Below are 15,807 nucleotides of genomic sequence, written 5' to 3'. Positions count from 1 at the left end.
CCGCTCCTCTTGTAAAGGCGAAGGGGAACACAGATTTAAACAGCACCCGAATCTGATCAAAGAGATTCGTGATTAATCGTGCCAGTCATCATAGTAATTGTTATCCTACGCAACCAGTGCGGCAACACGGTTGATGTATCCAAGTGTGACTGCGTACTTCACTTGAATTCCGTTGCAGGTGTTCCTCCGTCGCTAAGTGGAGTTTATGAGATGACTTGTATTGCGCATTCAATGTGTGGCCGCCCTCTCCCCACAAATGTCTCCAGACAGCGTGATTTCTTGGACTAAGATATAGCGCAGACCTCATGTGAACACAGCTGAGCGAGCTTAATCTAATAAGAGAACGTCAGAACGGATAACTTCAGAGAACGATCACAGCTGGTGTTGCCAGTCTACGTGAAATGCATTTGGCTTTCAAATGGTGTCTCATTTCACGGTACAGGACTTCGACTCCAGACGGAACTCGTTAATGCATATGACCTGATGTTTATTCATGTTATGGAAGATACATGGTCATTTCCAAAAATTCAAAACATATAAAACTGGTTAGGGGAGAACAACTGATAAACATTCAATAAATATGTACGAATGTTTATTATATCGCATAGACAGGTACACTGGAGTGGTAATGCCGATTTGGCATTATGAGTTAGTTAAAAAATTATACTATGCTTTGTACAAACAACGCTATTGGTTGTTTTTTTTTAATAACATGTAGTTAACCACAGTTCTGCTGTTTCAAACCAAATGAGATGCTATTATTTCAATATTTTGGCAAATAATTCAAAAGAAACTCAAAGTGTAAAAATAAAATGCAAATTCACAGAAAGAAAAGCACGCAGTAACCCACACAGATTAAATCTAGAACGACATCTAAAAGAATCACTGTGTATCATAGAGGCATCTGTCATTAAACAAGCATTTTTTTAGCATGATGTAGATTACTTATGATTTCACCCCAGCCCATCCCAAACACACACACAGATACAGATTTCATATTTCCATCATTTCCATGTCAAATTGAGAAACAAAAATGCGCAAAAACTCTCTCTCTTTTTTTTTTTTTAAGTAGTGCGACTAGTCCCTGACAACCAAACTTGTTTACCTTCAATGTTCAATAAACAGGTTGTTTATACAATTATGTTATTTTTTTTGTTTGTGTTGGTGTTTTTTTTTTCTTTATGAAAGGTCTGATCCCACAAAAAGCCTTAAGACTATAAGGTTAAAAGACAACTACACAGGTCTATGGAATGGGAGCCAAGTTGCGTTGCCCGCTCGACATGCCAAGGGTGCACCAGGCGGGGGGAGAAGAAGAGGAGGGGGGGGGGGTCTTATGCAGAGGCAGACACTGACTGCTTATAGACAGCGTGGTATGCGTTTCGAAGCAGGACGTAAGGGAAGCATGATTCCAGCAGATCCATGGTCAGGAATGGAGATTCTTGCACAATCTAGAAAACACACACACACACACACACACACACACACACAAAACAGTGTGAGAGCAGAGAACAAGTTTTTCCAAAGAGCAATTTCAGTGAGCTTCGCCTAGCCTGTGGCATTAAAAGCTAACTTTTGTTGCTGAAGCCAGCCCTGGCGGCACGGCTGGGAAGGCATCTGTCCCGCACGAGATAAAGAGGGCTCCTCCTTTCCATTACGGCGCGCTGCACTCACAGCACTGACTGCTGCGGATTATTCTTCAAAGACGCCCAAAAAAATCCCACAGACAAATCTTCGCACACAGGCTCCCCTGAGTACAGATATGCATGACTGCATGCGCACAAGTCCAATGCTGATCGCATCTTACATCAGGGTTTTTTTTTCCCTTCCCTTTTTCCTTATGTATTGGTCTAGACAGACTTTTGACAGTCAGAAAACAGAATATGAACTTCAGACCACAGTGAGAATACTTTCTGAGAAATCTTTTGTCTTTGCTGCTCAAAAGTAGGATACAGGTCAGATTTTCATATTTTTCTTCACAACAGTTTTTAAATATCGCATTAGAAATTCCCATAAAGGGAAGGTATTCATGTTTCTCCTATGAACTGAGGTGGAGTGAAAGAGACAGGGAGTGAGATAAAAGCTTTGGAGAGGAAATGCCTAAGTGTTCCTGCCTGCTGCGTTGACTCACCATATCAAGGAGCAAGTACACCGATTCCCTGTTCCTCGTCGTGGTCTTATCGGTCTCTTGGCCGATCTTCAACAGGCTGGAGGAGGCCAACTGTGAGGGAGGAGGGGAAACAGCAACACCACGTCAACGAGACGTTTCCACACACACACACACGCGCGCACACGCGCAATAAAAGTGTTGTGGTTTGACCACTGAAGCATTAATTAAATTAAAGTCCTCCTGTGCCAGTGGTCATGGAAAGATAGGTGAGTTATGGCTCCTCAGCCTCCTTGTCCCACACCTGCTTTGCTAATCCAGGCCTGGTCACTCGGGGAAACAGCTACTGCACAATTGACTGCAATTCAGTCATGAAATGCTCTTCACAGAAGTTCCCAGGCTTGTACAAAGCAAGTTGTTCCTCCCTACTCGACTACTGGCGGTAGCAGCAGCAAGGCCCAGGGTTCTGTTCTGTGCTTACAATTCAACCGGCGGCCATCTTAGCTCAACATATTTTGAAGGTGTTCATGTAAATGGGAAAATATATGAAGTCTGACAGATTGATCTCAAGTTTAGATGCTCGCCACACTTACACACACACGCACAAAAAACAATCCACTACAGGCATCAGGAGACAGACCCCACATGACAACCACCTATACACAGCTCCTGGCAAAGAACAGAAATAAAATGTTAACTGGAATAAAAGAATGGCTTGTAATGATGTGAATGTAATCCTAGCTTATGAGCTAAAGTTAACCTTCCCGAAGGTTAGCAAAAAATGGCTTATTTAGATATCTCCCAGACATCTTAATAGGACCATCAGTGATAATCACCTCTACACACACTTGCTGATGGGGCTTGGGGCGTCTAAATAGGGGGAACTGTTGAAGCACAATCCACAGCCCTGTTCTGAAGGGGGCGACCGTATCCAGAGGGGGGCTAGAGATGGTGTATGAGGCTCTAAGGAACCATCCACACGAAAACCATGAAAACGATATCTTAGGTCAAAACGTAGCACAAGAGTTTTGTATCGTTTTGGCCTTTCGTCCACACCACATCAGTGTTTTGGGAGCTCTGTAACACACTTTTGCAAAAAACGGTTTCAGAGTGGACACTTCTTTGAAATGCCACTCAGGCATTGCTGTGTAGATAGCCAAAAATCACAACTTTTTGAAAACGCTGATGTCACAGTCTCACCCTTGCCTAAATCTCCTGCTGAGAGTGGTTAGATAGAACCGGTCTATAGGGGCCAATGCCATCTAAAACATTATAGACCTTTCAACAAGAAAAACAAAAACAATGATTGAACGTTCTATTTTGTTCCCAATCTACTTACGCTTCATTAAGATAACTTATTACAGTATATGGCTCTTTACAATGCAGGTAGAACGCTCTATTGAGTTGAATGGGATTTCCCAAAGTTCTACTGGTCATTATTTTCGCCTAAAGACCTCTAAATAATGACCGCGGTCAATGGCAACGGATCTCATTCAAAAGAAAGTGAAGGCAGACGGTTGATCAGCTGTGTTCTAAAGAACGTTTGAAGAAGTTCAGTGTGTGTTGAGAATTATTTGTTTCTCAGCAAAAGCCACAACGAAACGATAACAAATAAATGTAAAGAGACATATCATGGAGTTTATTTTTTCGTTTTGGCAAGTAGCCGTATAATAAGCGGGATAATGTATAGAACGCCGGTCATTATTGGGAAAATAAGTCCCTTCAGGGCGAAGCAAGACCCCTCCACTAATGCGTCGGGGTCCGGTTCGCCCTGTCGGGACTTATTTTCCCAATAATGACCAGCATTCATTATCCCTTACATATGGAATGTTAAAACGGAAGCCTTGTGGGAACCACTATGATGGTGATAATGGAACTCTCTTGAAACGGTCAATAACATGCTTTAATCAAAATTCTTCCACTACAAATATCTGTAGATAGGTCCCTCAGTACACATGACCTTTGGCAACATTTGTTAATGGCTAAGGGTGTCACCAGTTGGGATTCAGTAGGAATGACAAGGGCACTAAATGGATAGGCCCCTAGACCTAGGCCTTCTCATTTCCACCCTAAACGATCAGCCAAATCGGGGCCCACAGACAGTGCTCTGAACAGTGGCCGAGATCTGGTCCTGCCGATGGGGGATGGAGCGTAATGGTGGTGTGGCTGGAGGTGAGGGTCAGTCCAGGCATGGACTTCGCATGAATACATTCTTGCAACAGCTCGGCCAGTTAGCAGATAATACTGCTGCTCTTTGACTGCACAAGCCAAGTGTGCAAAAGACAAAAGACTATTCATGTTTGATTTGTTGTTGTGCCTTTTTCTTTTACGTCACAAAATGATTTATGGGCAAATAATGTGTTTCAGGGCAGCTGTTAAAAGATGGTTCTCTTAGAGACCAAAGCAGACCACAACTCCAAGGGCCAGTCTGTCTGTGTTTGTCTGTCCATTTGAGATTGACATGCCCTTTACGGTTTTCCCTTTTGAAGACAAATATTTGCATTTTACACAAATAACCACACAAATAAATTGTGAGGGCTTCCCACGCCACAACGGGGCAAAGTCACAGGGCTCGAGTGACAGCACAGTTTATTATGATGCAAATATGATTTATTTATGCGAAGAAAATTACACAAAATAATGTTGTGGGGGAGAGCGAGTGTGTGTGTGTGTGTGTGTGTGTGTGTGTGTGTGTGTGAGAGTGTAAGTGAGAGAGAAAGAAAGAACTTACAGCAAGGAATTCTTTGAGTCGGTCCTCAATGCTCCCCTTGTGAATGGTGAAGAGGGCGGCAGCTATTTGGTTGATGGCCTTAGCCAGACAGTGTATGTTGTTGCAGTGACCTACAGGAGCACAATGAGATGGTGAAAGAAATCTTCAGTAAACAGTAACCCTGTGGCTATAATCCACTATGTACCTGTACCATGTGTCCACACATATTTACATCTATTAAGTTTACATGTATTATTAGTATACTATACACAAGGGTCAAATATACATGAGGGCTGGACGGTGGATACCTTCGATGGCAGGGCTGTACTGGGACATGACATTGCTGGCCAGGGTCGGCAGGGAGACGGCCACGAACACCATGAGCAGGCAGGCGATCTTGTACTCCTCCTCTGGACTTATGTTCTCTATGATGAACAAGACGACGGTGACTTGGTGAGTTACACAGGCAAAGCTTATTTTGACATGACACGGAGCTCAAGCAAAATAATAATAATTAAAAACAAAACACAACTAGCGGAGACATTTTGGGCTTGCAGTGAGAGAATAGCCAAGAAAAACGGTAGCACAGCCCAACAATTAAGTCGTATTTGTGTTAACAGACCCCAACACTGGGAAGAGTGATTCAATTAAGCCCGCGCTGGAGTCGCTGCGCTGTTTTGACAGCAAACAGTCGAACGTTATCGTGAGGATGTAAGAGAAATATGTGTTTGGGCGAAGAGCCCATCCGCCCCCGAGCCCTTTGATGGTGTCCAAGCAGTGTAATGATGTTTTCTCTTCAGAACGAGATGGAGCCAAGATACAGCGGAGAGACCGAAGTGGACACCGCAGTGTGGGAAACGGCAAAGAGGAGTTGACATTGCACTACTCCTACATAAACATATCTGTCTGCCAGGGCTGTTTAAGTAGCAAATTCCGACTGGCGTTTTGATAAGTTCAGCTGGAGTTTTGATTCATTTAGGTTTTGATTCAGTCATAGCCCAAGTATGAGTCACACAGAAAACAGAGGCCTAAACCTCCAGTGGAGAGAAACTCATCTATCCTCACTGGCTGTCCAGATGAGCACTTTTTAAAGTGTAATTCGTTAGATAACCTACCACTGGTATTTGCTGAATGTTTACTGTACGCCCACTACCAGACTAATGCCCGATAGATCAACATCTAACGGCATTGCGATAGCATATGTTCTGTGTTGCTCCTTCAAGCTTTGGTATTGGGAGACAAATACAACGGGTGAGATGGGGTTGGGGCTGTGAGTGTCTAGGCCTTACCCGATTTCTGAGAGGAGAGCGCCACCACCAGTGCGGGGTCAATCTCACAGGGCAAGCCTGCTGCGGACGAGAGCTCGTACACGTTCATGGCCACCTGGAAGACAAGAGAAGAGGAGAGGAGAGTGACGAAGAGGTAAGAGAGCGGAGATGAGAAGAGAAGAGCCAAAAGGAGAAAAGAGGGTGGGCATGGGAAGGGTGGGAGAGAAGTGAACACAGATCCAAGTCATTTCCTCGTGCCACCAGCCATGTCAACCCCCCCCCCCCCCCCCCCTCCAACCCCACACACACACACCCTTGGGAGGGAGGCCAGACCAGGAAGGCAGTCTCCTACCTTCATGTCCGTCTCTCGGGGAATGTGGTCCTTGAAGTCTTCTACTGAGCTCACCAGGAAAGGAATGTGACAGGACAGCACCTGGAAGAGAGAGGGAGAGAGGGAGAGAGTGTGTGTGTGAAAAGGCTGAGCTCACAATATCCAAAGCTTGCTTAGAGAATGACGCCATGCTACACAAACACTTCATTTAAACGCCGAAAATGGTAAGAGAGAAAAAAAGAATCTGTGAAGTAGAACATAAGAGAGCGATGAAATCATGTGACACAAAGGTGTTGGGTGATCGTGCAGAGGTGAGGCGAGGGGTAACGTACGTCTCGGAGAGCCTCCTGTGCTAGTGAGCGGAATGAGAGGATGACTCCAATGATGGTCATTCGTTTCAGGACGCTGTCGACCGCTGGAGAAAGAGCCAAAGGCAAAGACCAACAGAGAGAAAGAGAGAGCAAGAAAGAGAGAGAAAGCGAGAGAAAAGTCACGCTTACATAATCTCATAACCTTGTGGGTGAGCTGACTGTTCCTTGTCCTCTGACAAACCTCTCGAATGACCGCTAACTTGATGGCGGTCATTCGCTTGTTTGCTTTTTAGAGGCAGCAGGTTTTTAACAGCAGCCATGAGAGAAACCACAAGCGCCCCCTCCAACCCCTCCACCCCCCCACCCCTCCACCCCCCCACCCCCTGACCCCTCCAGAGGAAAGCGACTTGTGTGTTTTTCTCCTGGCCATCAAAGCAGGACTGTAACTCTTCCAAACAACTGTTTCAAAACCAATGTTGCCGGGGGGAGGAAAAGGAGCGCCGACAGGCTGGCGCGGTACCCACATGTAAGCTTCTTGAACAGGGCAGCCATCTGCTCCGGCTTGTCAAAGCTGGTCCTCATCTGGGTCAGCACCTCCACGTTCTCCACCACCAGTTTCTGTTTGGGGAAGAGTGGAGTCAATCATGAAGCTACAGTGGATCCAAAACCAAGCTATGCCCCAACGTTTCCATGTCTTTCAACTACACTCACATGCTCACACACACACACACTCAGGCGGCACACGCACACACGCACACACACACACACACAGGCACACACAGGAAGAAACAAGCATGACCACCAGATGTTTCCATTATTCTGCACTTAAAAAAAGTCAATTAATGCTGTGCAATTGCTACTTTGACGTCTTGGCAAAAAGGGGGGCTTGTTTCAGGAGGCTTTGAAACCACAGAGTGGATGGTATGTGTGTGATGCTTTGAGGGAAACATGTTCCACGTTAAGCCATTTGATGAACATGACAAAGTGTGGACTTGGATCGATTTTTAAAAAAAAGGGGGGAAAAAATCATGTTTCAGGCCACAGCTGATTGTGAGTCAGATAGGAGATTTTATTTTCTCACTCAAATTGTTTTCAGATGGGGGTGAGCTTCGCATGCTGGAGCATCACACGCCGAAGCCAAGAGCTGTTTCTTACACAGGGCAACAAAGAAACTATTAGAACTGTGCAGGACTATTTCAAGCACCTTCATAATCCACAGCTTGTTATGGTCTACGGCTGATCATGTGTTATGACCGACTTTCATCAGTAAATGGCCTTTAGAGGGATCATACCTCATGCCTACCTGAACAGATAGACCTCTGAAGTTCACCTACAAAAAGGATCGAAAGCTGCCATCGTTGGCCATATAAGGAGATCCGGGTGTTAATTGAAGCTAACTACCTATGGCAAGTTGCATTGTAAGTTAGCTCTGGGGTAGCAAAGATCAAAGTGTCTTCACATACCGAAGATCACAGTATCCACTCGAAGTCAGAGGACAAAACTGTGTGGAGCAAAACGTCTGCATTTCCAATTTCTTCGTCCCAGCGAGAGTTTAACAGTTCCGATAATTCAAAATCCCCATGTTATTTTCCCCTAGAAAAAATCTCAAGATACCGGACCTCCTTATTTGGGCAAAGATGGTAGTCTTTTTGTAGGCGAACTTCAGAGGTCTATACCACGACCTTTTCTCCATCACCAAAGAAACAAGCTCTTTGGCCTTACCATTTCGCAATCTCAGTCCTTCAGCTACGAATTACATTAGTTTACAGTACAATATGGGTGGGAAGACAGAGAGAGAGAGAAACCCCATCTCCTTCCTGTCTCAGTCTGTTCCATCATACTAAATTAGAGAGCACGGTCCAAACCCAGTTACCAGTAAGTGCCTCACACGGGCCCTGGGAATCACCTCATTAAGAAGTAATACGCAAAAAAAAACAAAACAAAACAAAAGATTCCAGCATAATTGCTCTCAGGCTGTTTCCCGGCTAACAGTGCGTTACTGGAAGCTCCCACCGCTTCGGCCTGCCAGCAGTCTGAGCCAAGTGAGTGCGTGCGCCTTGTGACCTACGGCAGCGACCTTTTGACCTCTAACGCTCATATTCCAGTAGGGTCAGTACAGAGGTGATGTTAAATGCGAGGTTTCAGTTTCTGAGGAAAGGGCTGCGTGCTTCTGTAATGTACAGAACGGCCACATTCAAGGCAGACTCATACTAGGGAGTTTTGCAACAATTGGCTTTGGCTTCATGCATGAGTCAAGAAAGAAAAATGTCCAAGGTGCTCTAATGAGCACCTACGTATGAAAAATCCTTTTTGGTATGTCAAGCGTTTTCACATGAAACAGCCCGTCTGTAATAAACCAAACACATTTAAGATAAACACCAAACACCACCATCCCTATCTCACTAGTAAACTGCTGGTTTGACCTATGACCTTGACCCCTCACCTTGAGCTCTGCCACCTGGGAGGAGATGTGCCACATGAGGCTCTCGCTGAGAAACTTCATCCCGTACGGCCCCAGCAGCTCCGACAGTGACCGCATCTCTGAGGAAGAAGGCGCCATTCAGACAGTCAGACGGATAGACATTCATCACAATCACAATCATCCTCAATCAACTCTTCTGTTAGGAACCAAAAAATGTTGTGAACAGTATGTCATCAGAACATTTTTCTTTTCAACTTCTTTGGACGAAAAGGGGCTTTGAAAAAAGGGAATTAATGTAGCACACATATCACTCGCAATCATCTAGCCATATTTATTTGGAATATTCATAAGATCTGGCAATTGACTTGTGTAGGCGTCACTCATGGCCTGTCTACGAGTTTGCATATCCTGGTAAACATGGAGGAAAATCAATCTGTCTTCATGTCCTGCCTAATAACACCCTTTTGCTGTTCTTGGGGTTTATAGCTTTAGCACAACCCTCACTTGCAATATCATCATACCCAACAAAAGAATATCGCATCTGAGGGTACTCACCAGATATATCAGAGTACTCCTCTGCATTGAAGGTCAGTTCATTTTCTGTAGGGAGGTTGACAAAGGCCTTCATTGCTGGGAAGTAGGCTATGTGTCCATTGCTGACTTGTCGCAGTAGTGTTTCCAGATACCTGTAAGATTCAGCAAGAAGTGCACTAAGTGACACGCCCTTAGGATAACACAACCATGTGATCAAAACAAGCACACTGCAAAACAGGTCAGTACACAGAGAAACTGTCAAACGGTGAAATATTAGTTTAAATGAAGCCAGTAAGCATAATTAGATATTTTCAAAAAGCTTTGCTGAAGACATCCTCTAGACCAATTGTCAATCCTGCTTCTAATTGAGTGACCCTGACTGACCAGTTGGTGTAGAGGCTTCTAATTGAGTGACCCTGACTGACCAGTTGGTGTAGAGGTTGGTAATTGAGTGACTCTGACTGACCAGTTGGTGTAGAGGCTGGTAATGGTGGGCTCTCCGTGGCTGTCCAGGTGCTGGGTCTGCTGTAGGAGCACGTTGTTGAAGACGCGTGTGATGTCGATCTGCACGTAGTTCTCCACCGATTGGAGCACCGTCATGTAGGCACGCACGCTGGTCAGCAGCTCTGAGGGCTTGGCGATCTCCTGCGTGGCCTGGTTGTACATGGTCATGCCGACGATAGACCTGAAAGGGTCATCGAAGAAGAATGTGACGCAATGACCTTTGGTTACATTTTACATTTTGGTTACAAAGTTGCATTTTTGGGCATTTCGTCTTTAACTATCTGATGGGACAGGAAATGAGTGGGAGAGGGAGATGGGGAATGGGTACAGGAAATGACCTGAGGTCGGACCCAAACCTGGGCCCTCCTGGGCTACCACTAAAGTCACGCTACGGCTCAACTCAATGGCCATCTGGTCAGAAGTGGGGTTAGGCGAATCAAAGCACTGGACAAAGAGCAATGGCATTTGAGTTGAACACTCTGTATTGTTGCTGTGAGAACTTTTCCACTCTTGGTTAATTGTTTGGCGTTAATGGTAGTGGCAAACGACGGTAGTGGAGAGTTGTGGTGGTGGTGGTGTTGTTTTGGGCAGCGGTGCTTTCGCCATCAAACGTAACCGGCGTTTAACCAGGCGTTTCACAAGGATGCAGAGGTTCTTCACACTCTGATCGGTCATTAAAGGCGGTTTACTCCAAAACAAAAACATGGCACATATTTAATTCCGTCTCCGCATTTGCGTCCGAAGCGCAGGAGGAAAAGCTGGGAACCAAAGGGCAGTAAAAGTTTTATCCTCCGCTGACCTGGACCCTGATGCGGTTCGGGCGAGCGAGCGTTGCTAATAGGCACCCCCTCTCATCGCCGGGAGAGGGGCGGCCATTTTTGGGGGGGTTCACGGCATGGGAAGCACGGGGCTCGGCCAAGGCAACCCGCGTCAGAGTCCTGACTCCCACAGTGGAAAATACCTGTTATTCCTCAGGCCCTGATGTTTATTTAGTTGGACGGGGCTCGAATCTGGAACGGCTTCAAGAATCGCTCTAACCCAAACTCCGTCCGCTGGACCAATAAATCACAAGAAATCAAATAATAAACCCGCGAGGGCCTCTATTTTATTTTCATTTTCCCCCCAATCTTTAGTTTAATTAATAGGCGGGCAGAGAATTGGATGACAGCTTTGCCCGACATGAAAGGAAAACATACCCCTCCTGTCTATTGGCCCATCAGTTGATTGATATCATGGGAGATTGTGTGCCTGTGTGGTGGTGTGTGTGTGTGAAAAGGAACGCAAAGGACGCAAGAGTTTATGCTGCTCTGCAGAGAGGCCTTTCAGATGTGCCGCACAGTACGGCACATAAGAGCTAAGGGGACAAACATAGAAAGAGAATCTGAGTGAAAGGGAAAGAGAAAGATGGGCTGTGTGAGAGAAAATGCTGACTTATTGAGAGAGAGAGAGAGAGAGAGAGAGAGAGAGAGAGAGAGAGAGAGAGTGTGTGTGTGAGAGAGAGAGAGAGAGAGAGAGAGAGAGAGAGAGAAACAGACAGACAGATGGAGTGAGAGTGCTATTTTAATATAAGAGCTGCCTGTAAGTGGCTGTTGGTGGTCGTGTGTGTGTTGTGTGGCTATACTTACTTGGTGAAGCGGATCTCCAGGTGGGAGGTGAGGTACTCCCGCGGGGTGAACGTGTGCTCCCACACCACCATGTTGGGCACGTAGTTGATGGAGAAGCACAGCTCTGACAGGGCAGTGTGCAGCTTGTCCAAGCTGGAGGGGGTTGAACACACACACACACACACACACACACACACACACACACACACACACACACACACACACACACACACACACACACACACACACACACACACACACACACACACACACACACACACACACACACACACACACACACACACACACGCAGGTATTTAGAAACTCATTTCCTCGAGATTAAAGAGGTGGATCAGTGACTAGGCAGACAGCTTAACCTCCAATATACTACTGCCAATGTTTTTCTTTTTGGCACAGACCAACATCACCTCAACCACAGACACACACAATTGATGTTACTGCTCTTCAGACATGTACTTAATGCACTGGGACTAGGGTTAGATTTATATCCAATTTATGATAGGAGACGTCTCTGCGTGAGAGATACAAATGATGTTAAAACAGATGATGGCTAGACGGAGAGGCTGGCTTGAGGTGGTCAACACCATGAGGGTGGTCTGTAAACAAACATGCAACTCTGCAGATGTACTTGTATATCTGAACTGGATGTGACGATGTGATCTTTTAGCAACGATCAAAAATTGAATCCTGAATTGATCCTAATCCAGGACTGACACCGACAGAGGCAGAAAGTTCAAATATGGCAGTTCAGACCAGAAAACTCACAAGACAACAAGTGAAAGGCAGCTTGCTAAAGGAGTAGGGCTGTGTGTGGTGCTACTGTGCAAGACAGCTGGGAGCTGTACTGCAACGTTCAGCTAGAGCAGCGGTTCTCAAAACTGGGGGTCGGGACGCCCAGGGGGGACGCCAAAAATATTGGAGGGGTTACGAAATGATTTGCATTGTAAAGGTTTTTAGTCAAAGGCTGCCATTGACATAATGCCTTTGATGTTGACATAGCCTGCCTATGAGAGAAGACATTTTCTGCCTCTGCTTCCAATGCCCATCTCACAACATTTTCAAACCAAATTCCGCCGGTTAGAGAGAGAAGGGGGGTCGCAAGACTTGGGCCATGTTTTTTGGGGGGTCGCCAGACAAAATGTTTAAGAACCACCGAGTTAGAGGGCAATGTGGATTCATCTATTTGTGATAGAAGTCCTAAAGTTCTATTAAGCAAGAAGCACAAAACGGCATAATCCTTAGGCCTGATGCCGGCACATCTGGACATTGGTCTTCAGTAGTCAGTGAGAGGCACAGGAGGAACTTACTTGGTGACCAGGAGCCGGTTCTTCCTCATGCTTTCCACGCCTGGCTTCTCGCGCTCCGGCTCGCCTTTCTTCCCCGTCTGCTTTTTGGACTTCTTGTTCACGGCCTGACTGATGGTTTTGGCACAGTGTTTTGGCAGGAGCTGTGCACATTGAGGAAGAGGGGGAAATCCTTTTCTTAACACCAATAAGCAAACAAGGAAAAAGGTGACAAAACGCCCCTCACTCTATCCTACAGAGACGCTTATGCCAACGGGAACAGTGTGTGTGTGTGTGTGTGTGTGTGTGTGTGTGGCCGTAAAACGTGCACATATGCCGCCCAAGAGACGAGAGAGGCTACGTCATGACATCATAAAAGCATGGGGCTAGAACCTCCTCCCCAACAGCCTGGCTCCAACTGCTTACTGTAGGGAACATTGTCCTTAGAACAGGACAGAACAAAACACACGGACTGCTTAATGTAGGGAACATTGTCCTTAGAACAGGACAGAACAGAGCACACGGACAAGGTTTACTATGGGATAACATGACATCTAACTGTGATATACATTATCTAATTCTATCAATGAGTTTTCATAAAATGATACTAGTGTTTGCATATTGAATATATATTGTTAAATGTGCCAACATAAGGGACTAACGTTTCGACGTTCTGCCACGTCATCAGAGTCTAGTAGTAATTAGTCCTTTCCCGTTGACGCACCAGATAGTTAATTACAGAAGCGCGGAGGAACAACTGCTTTTCTACAGTATTGATTTTAAGTTGGGTGTCTATCCAACTCATATTTTGAAACTTATTCATGAGCATTTGGCTGAGGACTATACGAGTCTTTGTTCGCCTTGACTGTGTATTTTGGTTTTAATCAAGACCACTCTTCTAATCAAGGGATTAAATGTGAACAGATGTGGGATCGATATGTTAAGGTTTCATGGATATGCCGGATAAAAATTGCTAAAAAAAAAAAAAAATTGCAAAAAACAAAACAAATGCTAATTTATGCAAACAAACCCATTTCCATCAACCTTTCTTGCATTAAACCCTAGGTACATCGGTAGGTAATCCCACTTGACCGAATCAAATTCTAATTTGACTTTTAATGCATATTTAAAGTGTTTCCATTTAGGATTTCCTATTTGAATGGTCAATATTTGAATTGAAAAGTTGGACAGAATACCATCTATTGTCTTTTTATAAAAAAAATAAAATAAAATAAAAAAAAACATTAGCATGGGATTAAACTCTAAATAGACCTAATGCTGAACAGCTGGACTTTAAACAAACTCCATGTGTGCAACAAGCTGTTGGTTTAGTCAGTGAATGGCAAGAGGGCATAATTAAGCAAACGAATAATTTACTGTTGCTGTGGAGAGGAACATTTCATCTTCCTGCGCGAGGAAAGTTTCCTAAAATATAGCCTTGTACAAAGGCAGTAGTTTATCAGCTCACACATTGGGGGCTGTTGATGAGTGAATCGTGCGAAGTGGCCTTTCCAGCTTGGGTTCTTGCACACAACAACTCTGCTCTCATGCTAAGTGAGCTCATCTTTAAGGACACAGATTTCGTATAAACACGCAACGCTTAAATGACTTCACACTTTGCTGGAAGCCCATGTGTGTCTATCCTCTGATATGTCAACATGTCAGGAACATGCGTTCTGTTACTTGGTCAATATGTCAGAAATGTGATTTCTGTGACTTGGTCAAAAGAAACGTGATTTCTGTTACTTGGTCAACATGTCAGACACGGAAGTTCTGTTACCTGGTCAACATGTCAGAAACGTGATTTCTGTTATTTCTGTCAACTATGTCATGTCATTGTAACCTTGGTAATACAGGTCAGAGAAACTAATGTATCAAAGGGGCATTCACACAAAGAACGATAACTATAAAAAAAATATTGTTCTCATTAATATGAATGACGACGTTCACACAAAACTATAACGATAACGTCGTGAAGAACAATATCGTTGGGGATCACTTTCAGACCGATTTTGTGAATGATAAAAAGCTAACAGCCAATCAGAACCCATTACATTTCAGCCATCACATTCATTAACACAAGGAGAGACTTTTCTTATCGTTGGTCAGTGTGGACGGGTTTATCGTTATGGCTATAGTTATCGTTATAGTTATCGTTCTTGGTGTGAATGCCTCTGAAGTGTTGGCAACCAATCTAAACTGTCAAGAAGTAGTCCACACCCAAAAATGTGCAGAATGTGTGTGTGTGTGTGTGTGTGTGTGTGTGTGTGTGTGTGTGTGTGTGTGTGTGTGTGTGTGTGTGTGTGTGTGCGGGGGGGGTTCAACAGCCATTCTCCTGTCTTGCCCTCACCTGGTCACTGAGTGTGCACTGCTCCGTGCAGATGTCTGTGATGAGGTTGCGTGCTTGCTTGGCCATCTCGTCCAGGAACATGTTGCACAGGGACAGGCTGCGGTCGCCAATGTGGTGACGCTGTTGGAGAGACACAACACACACCGACACACACACACACGCAGACACACACACAGACACACACATTGAAGTTAGCCCACAGCTAGGTTTTTGGAGGTCGGACGTTTAATTTGGTCATTTCTGCAACTTGTGCCCAGAGGCCTCAGCAACGGCGCGGCAGGATGGGCTGTGGCTGTGGCTGTGGCTGTGGCACAGAGCGTGGCACGGTGCGGCGTGGTGCGGTGCGGCAGGTCCCATCTGAAGGG

The 15,807-nt window shown here is 45.2% G+C and overlaps 1 protein-coding gene across 4 annotated transcripts in view; it reads right to left on the bottom strand.

Annotated features, from left to right (window-relative positions):
• Positions 1-463: 463 nt before the first annotated feature.
• The window catches only part of nckap1 (NCK-associated protein 1), a 40,271-nt gene continuing 24,927 nt past the window's right edge, over positions 464-15,807 (bottom strand). For all 4 annotated transcript variants that reach the window (XM_042067417.1, XM_042067428.1, XM_042067433.1 and 1 more), the window contains 14 exons: positions 15,443-15,562; positions 13,117-13,256; positions 11,810-11,941; positions 10,147-10,365; positions 9,702-9,832; positions 9,168-9,265; positions 7,249-7,342; positions 6,746-6,828; positions 6,435-6,515; positions 6,104-6,197; positions 5,123-5,239; positions 4,836-4,945; positions 2,129-2,218; positions 464-1,448 (listed from right to left, as the gene is read on the bottom strand). In XM_042067417.1, the coding sequence (XP_041923351.1) occupies positions 1,332-1,448; positions 2,129-2,218; positions 4,836-4,945; positions 5,123-5,239; positions 6,104-6,197; positions 6,435-6,515; positions 6,746-6,828; positions 7,249-7,342; positions 9,168-9,265; positions 9,702-9,832; positions 10,147-10,365; positions 11,810-11,941; positions 13,117-13,256; positions 15,443-15,562 (1,626 nt within the window). In that variant the 3' untranslated portion in view covers positions 464-1,331. The remainder of the gene's footprint in view (positions 1,449-2,128; positions 2,219-4,835; positions 4,946-5,122; positions 5,240-6,103; positions 6,198-6,434; positions 6,516-6,745; positions 6,829-7,248; positions 7,343-9,167; positions 9,266-9,701; positions 9,833-10,146; positions 10,366-11,809; positions 11,942-13,116; positions 13,257-15,442; positions 15,563-15,807) is intronic.

The sequence above is a fragment of the Alosa sapidissima genome, chromosome 2 (assembly GCF_018492685.1).
Source record: "Alosa sapidissima isolate fAloSap1 chromosome 2, fAloSap1.pri, whole genome shotgun sequence".
In the NCBI taxonomy this organism is placed as follows: domain Eukaryota; kingdom Metazoa; phylum Chordata; class Actinopteri; order Clupeiformes; family Clupeidae; genus Alosa; species Alosa sapidissima.
The sequence above is the reverse complement of the archived record's forward strand: the minus strand, read 5'-3'. Positions and strand labels throughout refer to the sequence as shown.